Below are 21771 nucleotides of genomic sequence, written 5' to 3'. Positions count from 1 at the left end.
TTTTTTTTTTAATTTCTTTTGTAAAACAAGAGAAAGAAAATCATTTTTTTATGATTTTCCCAATTGCAATATTTCAGTGGAGCGTCTGCACACAGAGGTGCACAGCAACACTTGCACTCTGCTTTTCCCTGCATCGCTCTATTTTGTGCCTGTGTGTGTGTGTGTGTGTGTGTGTGTGTGTGTGTGTGTGTGTGTGTGTGTGTGTGTGCTTTCACTCCTGTCAGTCCACTTAAGGGCCTTTGGTTTCAGAGGAGGCCATTGTATTTCCTCCATTGCCTAGCAACCATCACCAAGGCCAGCACTCCATTGTTGCGCAGGCTGAGCACCTGAATTGCCTGCTGCCTGTTTCTACTTTTCAAAATTGTACTGTAATTTCACAAAGTGGTGTTTCAGCATTAGAGCGAGGGAGACGGCAGTGCTCCAAATTGGAGGGCTATGAAAATTGGGGGGTGGAGGTGGTGTGTGTGTGTTCGTGTGTGTGTGTGTGGCTGGCATGGTGATGGTGGTGGGGTTCTTTTTTGGTGGTCATGCATCACAGAGCCCTGTTTTGCAAAAATAAGAAAAATGCACCGCAAACAGCAAAAGATGCTCTGAATTGTGCGTTGCTGCCACAGAAAACAAACATCAATTTGTCATAAACAGATAGAATATTTAACTTGAAGAAAGAGTGTGTGTGTGTGCACGTGCACGTGCACACACATGCATCAGTGCAAAGAAGATAAAAGCGGGGGGGAAAAACAAAAAAACAAATCCGCTCTTTTTTTTTTTTTCCACAGCTAGCTCATAGGTTTCATAGTTTTGCGGAGATGCACTTCATCAACTGAAATTGACTGAGAGTCGACTGCAGACGCACACCGGCAAAGACCAACTGATGAAAGGTAGGGAGAAAAAAAAGGGAGAAAATGGCAAAATATGATTAGACCAACATGTATTGGGCGGAGCTTCAATGCTGAAATGGTTTGTAGGCTACATTTTTTTTTTTTTTTTCGCTTGTGACGTCACTTTTACACAGTTTCCTTGAATAGCACCTGTGTGCACAGGGGCTGTCAGTGTGTCAGTCCTGAGTAAAACATAACCCATGCCAGCAAAACATATCTATCAGTGTTTCTCTGCCATCCAATGGAGACCGACTGTTCTCCTCAGAGGCCAACAGACGCTCTTTCTCTCTCTCTCTCTGCCAATAGCTGGCCAGACTTCGGCCCCTTCAGCACCCTTGATTTTCTTTGAACCTATTTTACATCCTATATTATTTTTTTTTTTTGCTATATTGCTTTGTGCAGTGAAAATTGCTCTGTCTTTTTTCCGTGCCTGCAATCGAGTTCCACATGGATGACCCTGCAACCCTCCGGCTGCACAATCCAAGGAAGGTAAGTGTCATTCCTTTTTCACCACCATCTTATTCTATGACATATTTTTGCATTGTCTTAGTGACACTTGTTTTACCCGAAAATAAACCCATTCCAACCACTGTGACTGTCTCCGCCACTGTCTGTCACCTGCTGTCTCTTATTGATTTTCATCCGTGTCATTGGTCCACCGTCTTCGTGACAGCCGACCACTCTTATGTATTTTAAAAAAAAAAATCTTTTTAGCACACAAATTGAACCCGCAAAAATGCAAACACTCATCAGCAGATCAGGATCCATTGTGCCAATGAATATACACACACATGTACTCAGACAGGGGTGTGTGTGTGTGTGTCTGTGTGTGTGTGTGTGTGTGTGTGGTCCAATGGGATGACAGCACTGTAAGGCTGATATCAAGTTTCAGCAAATACTCACATCATTCCACACGTTGATGCCGAAGGTTTGCACTCAGTCAGAAACGAACCGTGCGTGATTTACAAATTGCCGATAAAAAATGGGAGGAAAACGTCAATCTTGAAAGAAAAAAAGCGAGTGTTTGAATGTGACAGCCTGGCTATCAGTGGCCAGCAATGCTAATCATCTCCTATAGGAGCCTAAAGCTGAAGTATGTAATGAATCAATGAGATCTTCCAGGTGCTGCATTGAAAAACCAGCGGAAAGTAGAGCATCTTCTCAAACACAGATCGCGCACGTATCGCTAACCGTGTCGTTGACCATCCCTGTGAAAACACTGTCACGGAAACGTTTCCCGAAGTCAAAGTGTTAAAAAATTAGAAGGGAGTACTGAAAATAAGAGGCAAAATTTCCAAATATAAATGGCGGGGGGAGGGGGCAAAGCAAATTTTAAATGAAACTTTTTTTTTTTTTTTTTGGCGTGATCCAAAATAATTGGAAGGGAAGATTTTGAATTATCTCTGTATGGCTCGTTTCTCCCTTGTCTAAAACTAATCTGTGACATCGTGAACTTTCTCCTTCTAAAGCGTACAAAGCGCTAAAACTAGCAAAAAGAAAACCCTTACGATCCCATATGAAAAAAATGACGCCTCTTCCGGTCCCTTGATCCGGAAATGTGTATTGGAGTTTTATTTTGCCGCCAATTCTATTCTTCTGGCCACATCTTCTGCTTAACGTGAACTCATCTGAATCCCACACGGTCACCTGATCGAGCCTGACATCGACGTGGAGGCGCTACAGTGGCGTTCTCGACGCTCACCACTCCAACCTCGGGCCCCACGGTTGTAATTCGTGGGAAGAAAAGAACCTCTGGGTGCCTCGTCCATCCCGGAACTCTTGGGCCCTGGATCGCAGAGCCTCCGGCAGCGTCCCTGCCTCGTCCCGAGAGCGCGGCGATGCACAAATACCACGATAAATATCACAGTGCGGAAAGTTTTCTGTGAGCCGGGTGGACAGTACACACACTGTGGGGCTAATAACTCTTTTATTTATTTATTTTTTTCCTTATTGTTTATCCAGCAAAACATGCTTAAATCCAACTACTAAGGGGGAGTTTAATTTGAAAAAAACAATCTATTTTTTTAATATCCAAACTTGAATGAAAAATTTATAATCAGTTGATGGAAAAAATATATAGTATAAATTTAGATTTTTAAGAAATTCTGCGACGATGTGAGGGAAGTCAGTGGAGTGCAAGTGCTCTTAATTTGTAAAGAGTTGAACTTGCGTTTGAATTTGAATCAGTTAATAGACTTTTTCTTTTCTATCCACTAAATATCAGATGTGATTTAATCTGATCTCTCCAGATGTGTAAATATTTACCCCTTTTTGTAATTTTACTTTTAAGGCTGTTATACTTATGGAAGTCATTATGGTGTTAACATCACCAAGCGAAGATGAAAAAGTTCTCTTCCTTGCTTTCGTCCAAGATACAGTCCGCAATGCTAACCCTGGCCGTCAGCCTCAGCTCCACTCAAACACACCATCGGTCCAGACGCCTCCATCCTGTCCGTCCACCCGGCGGTGGAGTGCAGTGGCCGGGAAAAGAAAAACAAGCGACGGGAAACGTTGGTTCTCTCAAGTGTGTTTCTATGGAGCACATGTGCCAGCGTTCATTTCATCCCCAAACACAAGGAGAAGGTCACCCGGAGAAGGAGCGGAGGAAGGCTTCGGCCTTCGACAGTGGAGTGAAGGGCCTCATTTGTAATGTCCTTTCAATAAAAGTGGTGCGGAGATAAAATGTAAATAAAAGCTATTCCAACGAGAAAGAAGGTGGGAGGGTATTCCATCCCTCCGCTCCACGGAAGAACTCCCGGAAGGATTCGGCTCGAGGAGGCCACCTTGTGTGTGCCTTAGGATTGGCAGGAAGACCATGTGGTGACCATGAGTCCGCCGCGGTGTGGAAGACTAGTGATTTTGTTGTTTTTGTGCTCGAAAAAGGACAACAAGTCATTGTCTCCCTCACCGCTGTGAGACGCGACCCAAACCCCCCCCCGAACCCATGACCTCTCCAATCGGGTGAGTCGCAAAAACAAGTTTCATCATTTTTTTTATTTCAAATGTATAGTTTTGTCAAAAATATCAAATAGTTTCATTTCGAAATATGTGGTCATTTTATTTTGAAATATCCTGAGCTTCTTTGCCATCAGACCCTTCACTGTGCACTGGTTTCAATTGTTTGCTTTTCCTTTGATTTTTTTTGTTCTCAAAATTTTCCATTTTCTTATATAAAAAAATTGTTCAATTTTCTGAAAAACGCATTTTTCCTTTCTTACAGTGAAACTGTTTTTTTTTTCCAGTAATCATAGTTATATTACAAACAAAGTAATTTCTAGTGAGATCCATATATTGACTGCTCATTTTTCATCTATTTTTACTCTGTCCGGTATGATCTTTTTCTTTACATAATTTATAACAGAGTGTCTTAATTTACTCTTTTTTTATTTTTCACTTTTGATATTTCACCAAAGCTGAATCACTACCTTTGATTGAAAATTAGTGATTTAATGTTAATTCTGTTGTCAGTATCAAACATGTTGCACCGAGTGAGTTATTTTATTATCAAATCATATGAATTTAATATCATTTTAGTTTGGGGGGATTTTTGTTCTATATCACAAACCTCTTTTTTGCCCACCGCAGAGCAAGTTCTCATCTGTGCTATGTTTACTATGTTTCTCTAATGAAAAAAGGGAAAATAAATTAATAAAAGGCAAATTAATTTGGTTAATTATTGGCCATCTGTCAAAATGTGCACGGACTTCATTGACAGGTCTTTCCTATCTCCCATTTAAATCCATTTGACAGGCACATTTATGATATTTAACTGTGAATGATGGAAAGCCCAGGTGACCCGGAGGTCAGAGATTATTGCGCGATCGAACCGTCGTCATTCTCATTTAGTTTTTCACCTGTCAAAATCTTGACTGAATGCAAAACAAAGGACGACTGGACTCGGCGTCGGGCGGATAAAGAAGAACGACGGTGATTCTCAAAAAAAAAAAAAAAAAACACTTTAATGGTTTAATCGTTTTAAAAGTGAAAATGGGGCAGGATGACTCGCTTTGTGGCGCTCAGAGCCTCTGGGACCAACCATGCGCGGGTTCTACTGAGGAGGGAGAAGAGCCTTGGTTTGATCCATCACCTGCTGGAACAGCTTCTCCATCATGTCAGCCAGGGGCTTGACCTGGGCATGGAAGTTGTCTGCCAGTGGCTTGACCTGGCTGCTGAAGTTGTCGGTCAGGGGCTTGATCTGGTCCTCGATGTTGGCGATAATGGGCTTGACCTGCTCCTGCAGCTTTGCAGCCTCGGCCTGGACCTTCTCCACCAGGGGCTGGATCCTGGCCTTGCTGTCCTCCATGTAAGTCCTGGTGATATTAGAGAAACTACTCAGGACGCTTCATGCACTCAATGCATTTTGATAAAAATGAAATAAAGTGCCCTACAGTGGAGGATAAGAATCCAGTTACATCAAATTTACATTTTCATCAAACTTATTTATGCATCGCCCTCCTCACGTCATGCAACAGACGCCCACTAGCGGGGGATCGTGCAAAGCTATTAAACCCTTTTAAAAGTGAAGTCAACCCGTTGCCCCGATACAAGCACATTTTTATGATCACAACTTTATGATCCAATTCAGTATTGAGTTTATTTTTATATACATATTAAATCACACTGATTCCAAATAATAGATATATAGAATAAATCAGAAGTTCAGCGTGTGGATGCGAGACGACGAAGAACGGATGAAAGGTGTGCTTTTCTTACTGGGCACTGTTGGCGACCTCGAGGGCCTTCACCCTCTCCACCACTTCGTGGGTGGTGCTGGTGATGGTGAGCGACATGTCGTTGATGAGCTTAGTGATCCTGTCCACCTCAGCCTGGAGGTCACGCTTCACCAGGGACACAGACTCAGCGCCTGCAAACGTACGGGTGCATATTTTCCATGATAACATCTTGGATTATATATTTATACATGGAGGCCTCTAGTCTGATATTTGATAAAGGAGAGGGAAAAAAATAACCCTCTTCAAAGTTTAACCCACACTGACATTTTTTCCTTTGGTTTTCTAGTCAATTATTTGTTTTTGCTATTTTTTTTCCAAATGTCTGCTTTGTAAGGAAAATACTTTTTTATTGAATTTTAGAATATTGTACCAGAGTAGTTTTGAATTTTATAATAATTTCTGGCCTTTTTTCAGCTCATTTGAAAAAAAAATATATCGGTGACATCTTTTTAATAGATGTACAATTTCATGCTCCTTCAGATCCCTAATAAACTCCAGGCAGGACAAACAGGAGGTTTAAAGTAAAGCTACATTTTCGTGGTTTTAAGAAAACCAATATTTCCAAAACCCTGTAAAGTGTGCACATAATATACTGTATCTAGTGTAAAAAAGCATTTTAAACAGCATTATAGTTTTGTGATCACCAGAAAGGCCTTACTGTGGGCAACAGCCAGCATGACGACGACGACAATGGAAAACTTCATGGCTGCAGATGAGCAAGAAAAACCTGAAGAACATGGCCGGAGAAAATTCGTTAAACATGTAAAAATACAGAAGAAGCTTCTTGCAAAGAAGTTCCTGATGCAGGTAGGTATCTAGAGAATATGCTCCTACCTGGACTCCCTGGGGTTCTGGGACCTGATGGTGGATCCTTTCAGGAGTGACAGAGGCTTTTATAGCTCAGGGGCAATGAGTGGATCAAGGCTAATCAGGGATGTCATCACTGGCAGCGCAGACATGTATGATGCAATTACAGCGTTGGCTGAACCTTGGTGTGTGATAGGAGACACAGGACAGACACAAAGTCCACTCGCCGTGTGTCTCTGACACTGTCACCCTGTTTTAATTAATCCAGCGCATTAATCAAGGCAGGTTTGATATATTTGAAAAATATGGGCTGAATGTTTACTGGGATCAATCTGGACAGATGTTTTTAACAAAATGAAATTAACAAAAACAGTGAAATAGTGACACCCGTGTTCTTTGTACATTTGTCAATTTCATTCTATTCCCTTTATTTTGAAGGGTTCCAACACGTTCTGAAAAACCCCGAGAAGCCCTTTACCGGTTCTGTTCTTTCTCCACACCGGTTCAAATAATGAAGAAAAGGCCTTAAATCTTTGCATTAAAGTGAACATTTAGCTCACTAACGTGTATGAATTTATGATTCACGATTTTTCCTTAGCTTCGGTCAACATCAATATGATGGGTCCAATGGTAATAACCACATACTACCAGGATCAGCCCTCCGCCGCGTCATCTGTAGAAAAAACAGAGTTTGACTAAATATTATGGTTGAAATGAGAATTTTACAGATAAGCACATTCACAGTCAAAGATTGGGTGGTCGGGTCATCTTATTAAGTTCAGATTGGAAATATGTCAGACAATTTCTTAACGTGATCTTTTGCTCTCTGGTACTGGTATCTGGAGTGGCTCCAGAGATTTGGTCTCAATCAGTTTCTGGTTTAAAAACGTGCTGAGTTAAACCACGAACGAGGGCAGCGGTTTCCTGCTTTTGGTTTCACACTGGCTACAAACGAAATACTCTACAATTCTTGTACCGTATATTATTTAATGAGAACTTTTATTTCCAATATTTAGTTGAATTGATAAAAAAATGCATTCCAGGTGTGTGGAGTCTCCATGTTCTCACTGGGTTCTGCAGCTTCAGTGCAGGAGGTTGATTGGAAACCCTGGCATGTTAATGAGCATGTGAATGGTCGTATGTCTCTATACAGTATGTGGCCCTGCGATGGACCGGCAAGTGGTCCAAGGTGAACCCCGCCTCTTGCTCAATGATGGCTGGGATAGGCTCTAGCAACCCCATGACCCTGAGTGCAGGATAAGTGGTATGGACAATGAATGAATGATTTTCAAGATCCATCTGAAGGTTAAAACATGGTTGTATAACGTCATCAAGTATAACAAACTCAGCATTTTCTTCAACCTTCATCCCAATCAATAGCAAATGGTCCCCATTTATATAACACTTTAATCATCTTGCTGTTCCAAAGCATTTTATGTTGGTTCACATTCACCTATTCACCTATTCACCCCATGCAAGGTGCTACCCTGGCCATTGGGAGCAATTGGATGTCTTGCTCAAGGACCGTTCATGAGCACTGCTAACCTTGTAAATGGAGGGACATGCGCTTTACCAACTGAGCTGAAGCCACCTTGTAATGTGATCCTAATAATGATTAAATCAGTGGTGATGGGGTTCAACAGACTCACAAACTGATTTCATTGAGAATTCGTTCTGGATTCAGGCTGACATTTGGAGTCAATATTTCACCTTAACTTCATCTGATGGTGAGGTTACGGTTTGATCTTGAGAGATACGGACCTCAGGTCGAGGGGCCGCACGCTAGCCGGGCATCCGGTTAATGTTCAGGTGACTTATCTCTACTGACTGTGTGTCACAGCGACTGCAGGCCTGAGCAGGATGGTTCCTGTGCAGGAGCAGATACAACACTCGACACGTCTGAGCTAATTATCTGAGATCCTTGACCTGGACGCCCCAATTCAGGAGGCTCTGCTAGGCAAAGCTCTTTTTTTCACATAGCTTGGCTGGTTCAGGCTGGAAACAGTCAGTCCCAGTAGGGCAAAGACAGGATCAAAAATATGTTTACAATTTCATACATTCTGTGGCCTGATCTAGATTATCAGTAGTCTCTTTCCATGAAAACCCTGAATTATTTTTCAGGACAGATGCAGATATTTAATTTTCAACCTTTTTTAAATTTGTTTTATTTAAACACATGATTAATATGTTTAAATAAAACAAATTTAAAAAAGGTTGAAAATTAAATATCTGCATCTGTCCTGAAAAATAATGAAACATAATGAAAAAAAACAAAAAAAACAAAAACAGTGGCACAGAGGTTACTGCTTTGGCCTCACAGCATCAAGGACCCTGGTTCGATTCTGACAAGGGGACCTTTCTGTGTAGGATTCCTGTTCTTCCTGTTTCTGCATGGGTTTCCCTTGCTTTCTTTAGTTTCCTCCCACAGTCCAAAAACATGCAGCAGATTAATTGGATAAAACTGGGAAAACTGCCCTGAATGAGTGAGTGCGTGCATCTTGTCTGTCTTCATGTGGCCCTGCAATTGACTGGCGAACAGTCCAGGGTGTACCCCACTTCTCGCCCAATGACAGCTCCAGCATCTCCCCCCGCAACCCTGAGTGCAGGATAAACCGCAGATGATGGATGGATGGATGGAAATCCGTTTATCCGTTTATCCGAAATAAATTGTTCGGGTGGCTCCTCTATTAGAGCCACAGAAGATAAAAACATCAAACAGAAACACTTGGATATATATTTTAGTATAACTCTTTAAAAGGAGAACTATGATAGATATCATGATAAACGTGACATACTCCTTTTTGGAGCTGGATTCTGGTGAGACTCATCCCTGATCTCTAGTGGCCCCCTGTGGTAAATGATGCGTCTTTTCCCGTTCTTCCATCAGTAGATTTTGCAGCACAAAAACACAAAAAGCAGCAGATAGACAATATATTACAATGCTATTATTTACAACATATGAAGCATACCAAATTGATACGGATGAAAAATAAGCAAATAATTCCAACACATATCACTGACTCTGTTTTGCATTTGTCCCATTTGATTCACATTCACAACTAAATCAACATTAGTGTCTACCCATCGGTGTTGACGGTGATCATTTGTGTTTATCTACACTCATGAGGTGAAGACGTCTAGGAAGTGGATTTGAATAACATTATCCTGTAACATTGTAACTGACCTTTGACTCTTTGATCTGATTTATGAACTTTTACACCACTAGGCATTTAAGAAACCTTCCCATGATTAATATATGATATATAATATATATATATCATATATTATATAATAATATATACATATATTAATATTTACTGTGAAAACTATAGTTGTTAGGGTCACAGCACACTTCTGACTTGTCGCCACCAAAGTGCAATATTTTCATCCTTTCAACCAGCTGGACGCAGTTTTAATGAAATTTCCAGTCACAAGATCTTGCCCTCATCCCAAGGTCACAGTGACTTTATCCTCTTGACCACAAAAATCTAATCAGTGTCATCCTTGAGTCCGAGGGGAAAGATGAACAGATGGAGGGATGCGTACTGAAGAATTAAAATGATCCAAGTAGCTCTTTGTCTCGGGATTACAGCTTCGGTCAAGTGTTAGTGCAGAATCGGACGTGCCATTTGAAAACCCCATTCGCTGCAATAATCCTGTGACTCTGAACATGAACTTTTAACCTTCACCCTCAACCCTCACCTGACCAACTCTCACTCATTCACACAGACTAACACAGCGAAGGCGTCATGCTTGATGTTCGAACATTGGATTGTTTTCTCTACACTGCTTCTGTGATAATCTCGTTTCAGTGGGGCTGATCGGTGGATTGGCATCGCAATGTAATAATTTACGACACCACAGTGGCACTGTGGTTAGACTCTGAAGTCCCCAAAACTACTGTGAATGACAGAGTGAATGGTAGGATGTCTCTGGATGACTCAGGGTGTTCCTCTGCCTCTAAACCAAGGTCTTTTGGGATTGGCTGTGACCCCCCCATGACCCTGGGTGCAGGATAGGCGTTATAGCCAATGAATGAATTTAAATATGGATGCAATTAACTTCTTTAAATTGTTGAAATTAAGTTGTGTTTCTGTGCTGCATTGCTTTTGGGTTACCCCAACATTACTTGAAGTAACAAATGCATGTTGTCTCTGGCAGGTGCTGGTTAGTTGCCTCTATGCCACCATACTTGGGATCAAGCTAAAATGCACATAAGTCTCATTCACTCCTTCTCCTTGGAATGTATTTTGATTGAAATTCACCAGTCAGGTTGTTGATCAACCCAATACCAAATGATAAACCGTCTCTTTGACCAAAACCTGTTGTGACTGCCCTCTGCTGTAGTTGTTTCAAACTACATTAATTTATTTGAATTCCATTCAAAGTGTTTGGGATATGTACAGCGTTGAAACGTTTTTCCCAGTACAATTACGTTCTTTTTCTACGATCCACAGTGAAGCCAGATAGATAGACAACAACAACAAAAAACAAATAAATAAGACGCATATTATTACAAAGAAATGTAAACAGTGAAAGGAAACGTAACAGTATGAACATGAAATTGAAATGTAAACGGTTGTGTACACGGAATGTGCAAGCTGAGAATGTGCACAGTATTTTATGCAAGTTTATTTTGATTACAAAGTGATAATAACTACATATTTTTATTCAAGTTTAGCAGGTTTTTAAACGTTATTGTAACTGTAAACAACACACATCAGAGGGATATATTGTACTTCGTAAATTTTTGTTAGAACTTAACTCCATCGGCAAACTTGACATGAAAATCAGTAAAAACATTGAAACTTTTGGTGAAAATATGTGTATTAGATTACATAAAAACAGGAAGTAAATGTTTTCGCTGGGGGGAAATAAAAGCTTGATTACTTCTTTTTATGGTACGCGGCAACACGCGCCGCCTTAGCCCTTAGTTTTACGTCATCACGTCCAGGCTCTCACACGCACACACACAGGCAACATGGCGGATGTACTGGATCTTCACGAAGCGGGAGGCGAGGACTTTCCTATGGATGAGGATGGTGACGGTACTTTTTATATTCATATTCCTCCTGTAAGGTGGAATCCAATACAAGGCTCGAAATGATGCGTGAATATTTAAGTTTCCAGCAGGAACTTTGTCAGTTATCGCAAACAAACCCAGCCTGCGTGGCGGGAGGCCCAGCCATGCTAATCAGCTAACAGGCTAACAATATATTCACTCATACAGTCGCTTAGTCGGAAATGCGTGTTTTTTAGTGTCTTAATTACGGGATCTTATTGTTGATCCTCAAATCAGAACAATGTTTGTCAGTAATTACAAGATAATTAGAAAAATTTCTTCCGCGGCTATAACTAGCTAAGATTGTCCGTTGGATGTTCAAAGCTAACGGCAGACATATTGGCTGCGTTGTTAAACTTAAATTCCCGAAAGTCCAAATATTGGTAGTGTCCTAAGAGACACTGAGATTTTAGCGGGGGTCGATTCGCACATAGAACCGCCTGAGAGAAATAGAAGGTGTAGCGCTGTGTTTGTATTACAAATTGTCCAACTTGTTCCTCCAGAGAGCATCCACAAGTTAAAGGAAAAGGCGAAGAAGAGGAAAGGACGTGGCTTTGGCTCAGGTGACTGAAGTTTCATCCCTCATTTCCCTCAAATTGACCAGGCTGAATCCAGAGCACTGTTTTTATGCATCAATATTGTCACAGATGAAGGAGCTAGATCCAGAGTCAAGGAGGACTACGACACTGTGGAGCAGGATGGAGATGAACCAGGACCTCAGAGATGTGAGCGATTATGTTTGCTGTCTTAATGCACAATTCTTTATTTGCACTTACAATACATTCAGGGCCAGGGACATGATCTTTGATTAATACATACATATATATCTATATCTATATATAGATATAGATATATATAGATAGATATAATTCATTTTTCTATTTTCTGATAACACCAGTATGGAAGTGGCATTGGATGGTGTCTTCGAATGGCATGAACATAGAATTGAATCCCATACCGAGAGGGGTAATAAACATCCCACTGCGGTGCATTGTAATTACGACCATGTTGCTTTTTGGGTCCAGCAAAAGATACGAATTCCCCAAACATTCTATATTCATTTCTACTCCCAATGGGTTCAAGTTTGTCAGTATATAATGAGAGGTCTGCACTGTTCCCTGAAGAGAAATAGCATCTATGCACATTACTCTGTCAGCCAAATCATATTGCAGATTTGTGGGGAAATAACTGGATTAGTCCCAACTGAACATTTCCTGTTATGAAAAATGATAGCTTGTTGGACAACATCTATTTTTATTAATAAAAATATAGATATTGTGTGTTTATTTTTATTCATGAGCCTGACCAGTTAACACAAGTCCTTGGCTCAAGCCATTTTTTGGGGGTCTCAGTTTTATTTTTTTCTATAACTCTTAATATCATTTGGAGGGCTTGAATTAAGTGACGATTATTGATTTAGATGACCGCTTCCTGCTTTGGAACTTATCAGTGAAACCACTCCAATGATTAGCTTTTGAAAATGTGTACTTTTACTGAGTAGAAAACTTTGCTTTAGTTTCATAGCTCAACTGTGACTGTGCCTGTCTTGTTGCAGCTGTGGAGGGCTGGATCCTGTTTGTGACTGGTGTACACGAGGAGGCCACAGAGGAAGACATCCACGACAAGTTTTCAGAGTACGGAGAAATCAAGAACCTGCATCTTAATCTTGATCGTAGAACAGGATACCTCAAGGTGAGCGAAATCAGTGGTTTATGAGATGAGATGAGAACAACTTTATTAATCCCGAAGGAAATTGTTACTCACAAAAGAAGTCATTGATGTATCAAAAAAATTGACCTAAAAGAGGAATATGCAGCAGTTGGTAGAAAAAAAAACTAGAAAACTATCAAAATAAAGGTATGGAATATCATGATTTTAAATTAAATGTGATGGATACTGTTTCAGAGCTAGATTTATGGAAATTTTAGACTTCTGGCATTGAAAAAATTCTGGAAACGAAGTTTTCCCTCAATGCACCCTTTCAGGCAAGTTGGTTATAAAAACGGTTCCCTCCTAAATGAGAGTTTCCATTTCCATCTTTGCCACAAGAGGTCAGCGTCACCTTCTCATAGCAGCACTGGAAACTGTTCTATCATCTCAGTGTCCTCATGCTGTCTCAAGTCAAATATGCACTTCATGCTTCCCTCTTTTTTTCGTTTTCAAATACATATCCAAAGACTTGTAGGTTTTGTTTTTGCGCTGGTTTTATCCTGTATCAGTCTTGATATAAAGCCAGTGAACCTGGGAGGTGCTCTGTTAATCAGTCAGCAGTCCACCGTGCTGTGACTCATGATGTCCCCTTTGAATCTTTTTGCAGGGTTACGCTCTGGTGGAGTATGAGACATACAAAGAGGCCCAGGCTGCCATGGAAGGCCTCAATGGTCAAGACATGATGGGTCAGCCCATCAGTGTTGACTGGGGGTTCGTTAGAGGCCCCCCCAAGAACAAGAGGAGGTGAGCGTTGGGTGTTTGCCTGGTATTGGAGCCAGATAACCTTGCTGCTTAATAATAAGAAGAATAAGAACAACTTTATTAATCCCGAAGGAAATTGTTGTGCCAGAGTTTCAAGTAAAACATAACAGTAATAAATGATAGTAGAAAATTGTATAAACAGGGAAAAAAAATTGTCAGCATTTAGAGTATTATATTTAAACTTTGACTGGATGAAATGAAAGCAGTATATATATTTTGATCTGATGGTATGAACACATCTCCAATATACAAACTGGATTTTAATGCTTTTGCTGTGTTTTAAGCACTATACATATATATTTGTACATACACACATACAGGCTGTATGATAGTCGGGGAAATGTGTTACATTTAATGGATTTATTTAAATCAAATTGTGATGTACAATTTTACTCTTCACCAAAACACAGATCATTGTCTGAAAAATGTGTTTTATAAATTGACTTATTTGTTTACAAAATCACTTGTAAATGCCATTATGCAACTTGAATTTAGAAAATGGAATTTATAAATAAGAACAATTACATAGACCGGGAGGGGGCTGATTTGGGATTTATTATTGTTTGAAATTTTTTAACCGATGTTCTGTTTTTAGGACCGGTGGACGGAGGCGAAGCAGAAGTCCAGACAGGAGGCGACGCTGAGCTCGCCAGCTGCCCTCGGCCACAAATGCCGCCTCGGATTTTCTTACAAGAACCAACGTCAAGATTTTTGTTTTGTTAATCTATAATGTTAAGGAACAGTTCTATGGCACAGACTTCTGCAGAAACAGTACTAAGATATACCTTTGTACTAAGTGGTGATTAACAAGACAAGATTAGGTGACCAGCAAAGCATGTCTTAAAAATCTTGCTGAGTATAAAGGCAGCAGACAGAAATCTATCAACTGCAGATGAAAGTTTCTTCTTTTCCAAACTCCCATTCATAGGTAGCACTAGTGTGTGATTTTTTTTCAGGATTCCCTCCCTTGTTGATTTTGGTTTGCCTGCTATGTGCATTTTGTTGTGCTGGATTGCATTGTTTTATATTTACCGGGCGATAATAAACTTTTAAAAGGTATATTTGTGACCTCGTGTTTTATTTAGCACCTCGAATGACGTAGGCTTTACATCAGACGCGATGACCTCACTCAGACAATGGTACCGCCCCGGCTATTTTGTCAACTGCAAAGCACCTGTCACTCTGACTCCCACATTCATAGGCTATCCGCAAAAAAACTTGGCCCTTTATTTGAGTGCAGCCAATGGCCAAATAGGTTTTCACCTCCGCCATTGTGATTGGTTAAGAAAAACGTCGATCAAAGTCCTTGAAGATAACTATTGGTCTTGGCTGCTGTCGGTCAAAAAAAAACCTTTGGTCTGATTGGTCATTTTTACTCAGGAGGCGTGTCCTAACTCCCCGTTTGACGTTGTTGTTGTAAGTGGTGGAGATATTACTTTGTCGGTGGTCCGGTTTGGGATTTTATGTTCAGTTCCACCCTACTGGGATGCCTAAAAGTTATTAATCGGAGATCGTGGAAAAGTATATGATCTCCAAAAGCTAGTACACGCTGGGAAACTTCCAGGGACGATGAGTCCATCCGCACCGTTTAAGGTAAGTAGTAAGGGGATACTCCAGCCACTAGCGTTAACGCTAGCTAACGTTAGCAGATGATTAGCCAAGCTTGAAGTAGCCACTTGCTAACCTATCGCCGAGGGAGTGCAGCAGGATAAATCATGTATTTTGCTTTCGTAAACCCTTACCGGTGTTCACGAAATGTCTACTTCTTGCAAAGTAAAGTTCGTAGCGTACTGCGTGGAAACGGTGCACGTAACCCACGCGTCTAAGCGCTATAAACACGTTTATGTAAGCGTGTGTATTGTCCGAAGATATTTCACTCCTTTAAAAAAATGGTCCCCGGCCCGCAGGAGAGCCGGCTATGGAGTCATCGTTTCGGAAGCAGCATCTAAACTGGTTATTGCAGAGAGAGGGGGGGGTCGGCGAAACAAATCGATCGCCGGGCGGTGCGATAACTGCTAGCTTTTGAAAAACGATCCAACGCTGTTTCTTCCTTCTTTTCAACATGGATCAAACTTGTTTACGATATTCAAGACACGTTTTATGGGATCCGATTGCTAACCCTTCAGTCGGACGTCACGGCGCAGATTATCCTGATTCGTATCCGAGTGATGTAACGTTTACTTGAAGCACCGGCTTAAACGAAACGACAGTAGTTGATTCACCCCCCTCCCCGATTTCCTGCAAAGATTTCATCCGGTAACGATGAGTGAAATGTCACTTTGCCCCCCCCCCCTCCAACCCTCTCTCTCCTAAAGTCCTGTTGTCAGAGGTGTGACTTGTGCCTGAGCTGGCCCTTAATGGGCTTAGTGCGTGTTTCCAAACCAGGGCTGGGGTTTATTTGGCCACATGTCCGCTATGGGTTGGCTGGGAGGTGTTACAATTTGCCTTGAATTATTCAGACCTCGTATTTATGTGCACTTTTGTTTGCTGGGACACTGGGACAGACTGTAAACATGAAAAGTAGGACATGGATACAAGTTGTTTTCTGCACTTTGCCTGCAGAGGATGTTTATGTTGCAGTGTTTTGATAGCAGCTGCTGGTAGGAGTCTCCCTTGTCTGTCATGTTAAGTGGTATTGTAAAGGAAGTTTTTATTTGTATGTGTAATAGAGGTGGTGTTAAACCCAGCCACCTGTGTTTGTGTTTCTACTGGAAATTTAAAATGCACACAGCTCATGAGTTCACCGTTCAAATTGTTGATCCAGTGTGGTTTGGAAAGCGAAGGAGGTGTCAGCGACTTGACGCACCTGTGTGTTTGTCCATCGTGACCCTCCTCTTGTGAGATCCCATCTATGTATCCGCTCATGACCTACGGGGGCTGTGGTTCAGTAAATGGAAAAGATTTTCACGTCACGACGAAGAGCCTCCATCCGGGCGCGAGAGATTGCAGAGCCTGACGAGGCATGTCTTAGTCACTTCAACAAGCAGACGACATGCAAAGGGTCAGCGCACAAAAGGAGGTCATGTTTACATCTTTTCACACACCTCTGTTTATTTTTTTCTGCCTCGACGAGTTACAGAAACACCTGCCTAGTTAATTTTCATCAAACTTGATGGAGTGATGCATGACAGGTTAGAGATCAGTGTACTTTGGCATAAAGCTTTTTAACATTTGCAGTGGTTTAGGAGGGCGAGATGGAGCAGTCACATTTTGGTTCCAAATTCATCACCTGGGGTGATAAATTACAATTTTTCAGATCCTCGGCAGCCAGAATCTAAATTGTACCGCTGAGATGCAGGAGGGTCATGAACCTTTGTTCAACAGCAAGTTTCTTCGAATTGTTTGATTTTTATCTTTCCAACGACACGGGCGCAGTTCCTCCCCCTGCCCCTGTTTTGAGATCAGAAAGTGTAAAGATGCTGATTCTCTGAGAACAAATCTCCACCGAAATGATCTGTGGTGATAAGTGGCTGTAACAGGATGCCGATCACAGCAGCATTTTTCAGCCTTTTCTAAAAGGACCGGTGAGCCTGGGGTGTTTACGCAGAGGTTTTTGTTCCGGATTTGACACCTTGTTGTTTAGAACTTTCACAATTGTTTGCTTGTCAAACTACTTATTCCGTGCCCCTGCACGTCGAAAGGTTAAAATGCCATTTTTCATAGTGTTCAGATTGTCAAAGCAGACAGTTAGTTTTAGTTGCTTGTCCGCGGGGAGACATGTGAGGGACACGAGATGTTGCGGCTCCCAAAGGTTTCATACTACAATCTTAACTGTCCTCCATATCTGTACTATCTGTTACAGGGAGCGTACCAAAGTCTGGCTGTCACCAGTAGTCCCGCCGTATATAATGTTTCACAGCGCTGCCCTGCTGCTTCAGCAGAGCACAGGGTATGAAATTTTAAATTTGGCTCTCACTGGGTTCCCCCAAACAGCTGGTGTGTGTGTGTGTGTGTGCGTGCACCCGTGCATGCGTGTGTGTGTGTGTGTGTGCGTGCGTGCGTGCGTGTTTGAGAGGGCACGTCAGGCATCCAGTGTCAGTTTCAAAGCTGAGCCAGTGGACAGTGGAGGTGAATTCCCGTAGGATCTCCGAGCTTGGTCAGATTAATAAGTAAGCAGAGAGTTTTCTTCAGGTTAGTAGGACACAGATGGCCTTTGTGTCAACAGTCCACGTACTGGGTTTAACATCAACAGTTTTTTTATCATCATAATTACCTCGAATGAATCCGATCATGCTATAATAAAAGAGATAGAAGTTGTTGCGCCGGTTGTAAGGTTGTAAACAATCATCTGTCCGTGTCTGTCACCCTTGTGTTTGTTCTCCAGCTGCACGGTGTGTTGGCATAATAGTGATAAATATATTTACTATGCACTTTGCATCAAAGTGCTGTACAAACAAGATGAAATAAGAGAAGGATACAATGGGCTAAAGAAAGAAAAAAAAAATCATCCTTTCATTCATTCATTTATTTTCTGTCCCACCTATCCTGTAGTCAGGGAATTTATGCGCCTGGAGGTCTGCAATTCGCCTGCTGCCGGTTTAGGGATGGTTTCTCTTATCACATGTTGTTTCACTGCTCATATCATTCTTTGAGGTCACGCTTCAGTGCCTCACACAGCTGAGAGATGTCTAGGCTGCTCCTCTCTTGGATGGTTTTCAGGGTTTGGTTCTGTCCGTCTTCGGCGTAATCAAGTATTTGTAAGAGTGACTTTCAAAAGAGTTTCACAAGATCTTTTCGAGAAGATCCCGGGCAGTCTTGCCAAATTCCTGCAGAAGCACATTCAGATGTCCTATAGGGCTTTTTCTTCTTGTCTGAGGAAACCACAGCAAAATGGACCATTTGCTCCCTTGCAACAAAACTTTTATTTTGAATTTATTAATTTCCTTTGCACGCTTGTTCTCCACCCACATGAACTGTGATCCAAATGAGGCAGTCTCTTGAGGCCTTAAAGAACGATCTTTTGCCGCTGAACATTTCGCTAGCCAGTGTTGAGTGAAAGGTCAGGGCGACGGGCGGTTTATCAGAGTCCACCGTCAAACTGAGAAAGGTGGTTTCTAACAAATCATAATGGGAGACATTTCGACATTTAACCTTTTCTTGCATTGAAAACAATATTTTTTTAATCCCTCCAACATCACCAAAATGAATGAACATAACTCCTCACACCTGTTTTTTTTTCTTTTTTTTTTAAATTAATTTTTCATTTTTAATATCACTATTATTTTCGGATAAGCCACAAGTTAACAGTCACATATCATCTTTTATCAATCATTATTATATTCCTTGAAAATATTTTGACGGCAACTTCCTGCAGTTGTTTTCTCCATTTACCGCAACTGAATATCAGCTCTGTTGACATTGCGATATCAGTATTGACCCTGTGGGGACAAAAAAAAAAAAAAAATCCCCCTGCAGTCGAGTCCTGCTTTTTTTTTTTACTGTCTCCTGAATTTTTTCCCCTCTGAGGGACATGAAGGCAGCAGATGCGATTTCAAAGCTCCAGCCACCTCTCTGTCCATCGGCTGCCAGGGTCAGATGGACATCAATAGGTGGCTTGTCTCCAAGAGGCTTTTCGTGTCCAGACAGCAAGTCATAAAAGTGCGGAGCCCCACCCTCACTAGTGGCGCTGGTTGCCTGCCCTTGTGACACAGCAACTCAGCCGCTCGCTGCCTGGGGCTGCGAGCGTCAGGGCGGAGGGAGCCGGAGGACTGAGGCATCCACCTGGCTGCCGGCAGTGAACTTTGCCGCCTTTAGTCTGTCAGCTGATTGGCTGTAGTCCCATACGGCCTGGAACACCGCTCCCACAGGAAATGTCACTGTAACCGGAACCCACTGTATCACTGTTACGTCACTCCACCTTTTCTCCCCTATAGGGTGGAGAATTAACGATGATCTGGCTCCGACTGGCCACGCCCCAACAGAATATATCTGTTTTTACGGCAGTTGGTAATAAATCGTGATGGTTGTACAAGTAGACCCATATAAATAACCCCCCCCACGTCTGTTTACACAGTTGCTCGTCATCATTGTTTCAGCCAGATTCTTGGGACAGTTTATCATTGGCTATGACTATGGATTATTCCGTTATTTACCTCACAATACCAAAAGATATTGCAAAATATCAATTAACACAGCAGCTGATTTTGGAAGAGATTTTATCATTATATTTGTTTGGTTTTGGAAAACATTTGTTCTTGTTCTTGGAACAATTGTATCGAAGCGGACTTGGTTCATTTTTGGAATCGGCCCCTGTCATAGTTTCTCACTGAAGGCAGCCAGTAACCGATAGCATGACAGCGCTTTTACTGTATAATTTATTATATGACAGGAAATGATTGTTTTATTGAAGCATAACTGTGGTGTGACTTTTTACCAGAACTTCTAAAATTTCATAGCTGGACCACCACAGTTTCTTTGTACGAAATGGCATTTTGACAGTTTTTTTTTTTAATTCCTACCTGGAGGACCATCTTCCTGCAGTTTGGAAGCAGCCTTCAGCCACGTTGTTATTTTGATTAAATATGGATTAACCGTGCAGCAACCGTCAGAGCTGATCACGCCACTCGCCAGCGTCGGTGAGTTCCTTTTTCACAGTTGTAGGGCACAGGGCCTAGCAGCGGGTCATTACTGAGATTTATATGACCTTTACATCGCACTCCTGTGTTTCCTCGCCAGACTGGAGCCCATCAGTCTCGCCCCTCCCTGTTGATCCAGGACAGCAGGAGTAATCCCATACACACACACACACACACACACACACACACACACACAGCTCTAATGAGGAGTCCGTCACCCGGGATGACATCACGCGGGAGGGGTTGGGTGGTGGGTGTTGATGTGGAGGCTGCCCACTGTGTGCAGCGCCCGGCTCTGCAGCACGTGGGGATTCACATGAGCATTAGCGCTGGCCGCCCACTGAGGCCGGTGCGCTCTCTCGGCCTCTGGCTTCGGATCTCCAGTCTCCGTCGGCTCCGCGGCCAGGCTGGCTTAGTGCTTCGCACACAAGCTCTAGCATTAGTCCTGTTTTATAACACGGCGGTCCGCGGTCGGCGGCGCTCAGTGTCGCGAGCGTAGTTTGAGGCAGCATCAATCTTAATTTGTTTTGCACAATCTGATGAACCGCTTTCACAGAAGAGTGTGTCAGAAATGTCCCGCCTGCCTTAAAGATATAAATAATGCTTATTAGAGCAGTAGAAGTTCGCTGTCTAAATGTGATTTATGTAACACCAGTTCATTGTTTGCACTGTAAGCAAAAAAGGATATTATGGCATCACTGGCAGCCCTGAGAAAGTATTTGTTCCCAGTGTGTAGTCAGATTAGACCAAAGATTTGACAATGGCCGCCACACGTTCCCACGGGGGCTCATACACTCAGCTTTCGTCGAACTTACTTCAGCCGACGTGACGAAGAAGCTCGAAACTAAGTGAGGATCCGGATCAGCCATCTGTGCGACTAGAGGGAAAAGAGCTCGATATTCTGCTGTTTGAGTTTGTTTTGTGAACTGAATAAAGGAGGGATGGTGATTTCAGAGCTGGTTACATTGCAAGTGAATCATTTTGTTTGAGAGTTTCGGCTCAATCTGAAAGGTAAAGATCACACGACTTCGCAGTACGTCTCAGTATGACTCAGTGTCACGCAGTGTGACTCTTTTTAAGTGCCGACCTATGTTTTGATTTGCTTTACACGTTACTTAATAGTTGCTTTTAGAATAAAATATCCAAAACTAATCCTTGGGATTGGTGGCAGAGCTGATCAGAGTGTGCTCAGAAGGCCAATATCAGCCGAAACGAAGCCCGAACAAACACCAGCCCATCTTCGC

The 21771-nt window shown here is 42.0% G+C and overlaps 3 protein-coding genes across 5 annotated transcripts in view; 2 read left to right on the top strand and 1 right to left on the bottom strand.

The window, feature by feature from the left end:
- Positions 1 to 3827: 3827 nt before the first annotated feature.
- Positions 3828 to 6508, bottom strand: LOC147230374 (uncharacterized). The gene is made up of 4 exons (XM_086154375.1): positions 6446 to 6508; positions 6270 to 6338; positions 5592 to 5742; positions 3828 to 5188 (listed from the first exon to the last, which is right to left on the bottom strand). Exons 2-4 carry the CDS (start codon positions 6313 to 6315, stop codon positions 4927 to 4929), a joined length of 459 nt encoding a protein of 152 aa, XP_086010501.1. The 5' UTR covers positions 6316 to 6338; positions 6446 to 6508; the 3' UTR covers positions 3828 to 4926.
- Positions 6509 to 11378: 4870 nt separating this feature from the next.
- rbm8a (RNA binding motif protein 8A) lies at positions 11379 to 15011 on the top strand. 2 transcript variants are annotated; one of them, XM_086154373.1, is made up of 6 exons: positions 11379 to 11466; positions 11984 to 12043; positions 12128 to 12205; positions 13036 to 13172; positions 13798 to 13934; positions 14548 to 15011. In XM_086154373.1, the coding sequence occupies exons 1-6, from the start codon at positions 11400 to 11402 to the stop codon at positions 14594 to 14596; spliced, it is 528 nt and encodes a 175-aa protein (XP_086010499.1). In that variant the 5' UTR covers positions 11379 to 11399; the 3' UTR covers positions 14597 to 15011. The 2 variants fall into 2 exon arrangements, with proteins under 2 accessions (XP_086010499.1, XP_086010500.1); XM_086154374.1 differs by having other exon boundaries at positions 11386 to 11460.
- Positions 15012 to 15356: 345 nt separating this feature from the next.
- The window catches only part of otud7b (OTU deubiquitinase 7B), a 34482-nt gene continuing 28067 nt past the window's right edge, over positions 15357 to 21771 (top strand). For both annotated transcript variants that reach the window (XM_086153717.1, XM_086153716.1), the window contains exon 1: positions 15357 to 15545. The gene's annotated coding sequence lies outside the window, so the exon portion shown is untranslated. The remainder of the gene's footprint in view (positions 15546 to 21771) is intronic.

Source organism: Fistularia commersonii, chromosome 10 (assembly GCF_037954325.1).
Source record: "Fistularia commersonii isolate RoL2024-O1a breed Wild chromosome 10, RoL_Fcom_v1.0, whole genome shotgun sequence".
NCBI classification, from domain to species: domain Eukaryota; kingdom Metazoa; phylum Chordata; class Actinopteri; order Syngnathiformes; family Fistulariidae; genus Fistularia; species Fistularia commersonii.
This window is presented reverse-complemented; position numbering and strand designations above follow the sequence as displayed.

Bases quoted from the DNA above. Each gene is read 5' to 3' on its own strand.
- LOC147230374 (XM_086154375.1), bottom strand. From the start codon at position 6,315: ATGAAGTTTTCCATTGTCGTCGTCGTCATGCTGGCTGTTGCCCACA. The intron at 5,743-6,269 runs GTAAGGCCTTTC...GTACGTTTGCAG, and splicing joins CATGCTGGCTGTTGCCCACA to GCGCTGAGTCTGTGTCCCTG. The intron at 5,189-5,591 runs GTAAGAAAAGCA...TAATATCACCAG, and splicing joins GAGGTCGCCAACAGTGCCCA to GACTTACATGGAGGACAGCA.
- rbm8a (XM_086154373.1), top strand. From the start codon at position 11,400: ATGGCGGATGTACTGGATCTTCACGAAGCGGGAGGCGAGGACTTTCCT. The intron at 11,467-11,983 runs GTACTTTTTATA...TTGTTCCTCCAG, and splicing joins TATGGATGAGGATGGTGACG to AGAGCATCCACAAGTTAAAG. The intron at 13,173-13,797 runs GTGAGCGAAATC...ATCTTTTTGCAG, and splicing joins GTAGAACAGGATACCTCAAG to GGTTACGCTCTGGTGGAGTA.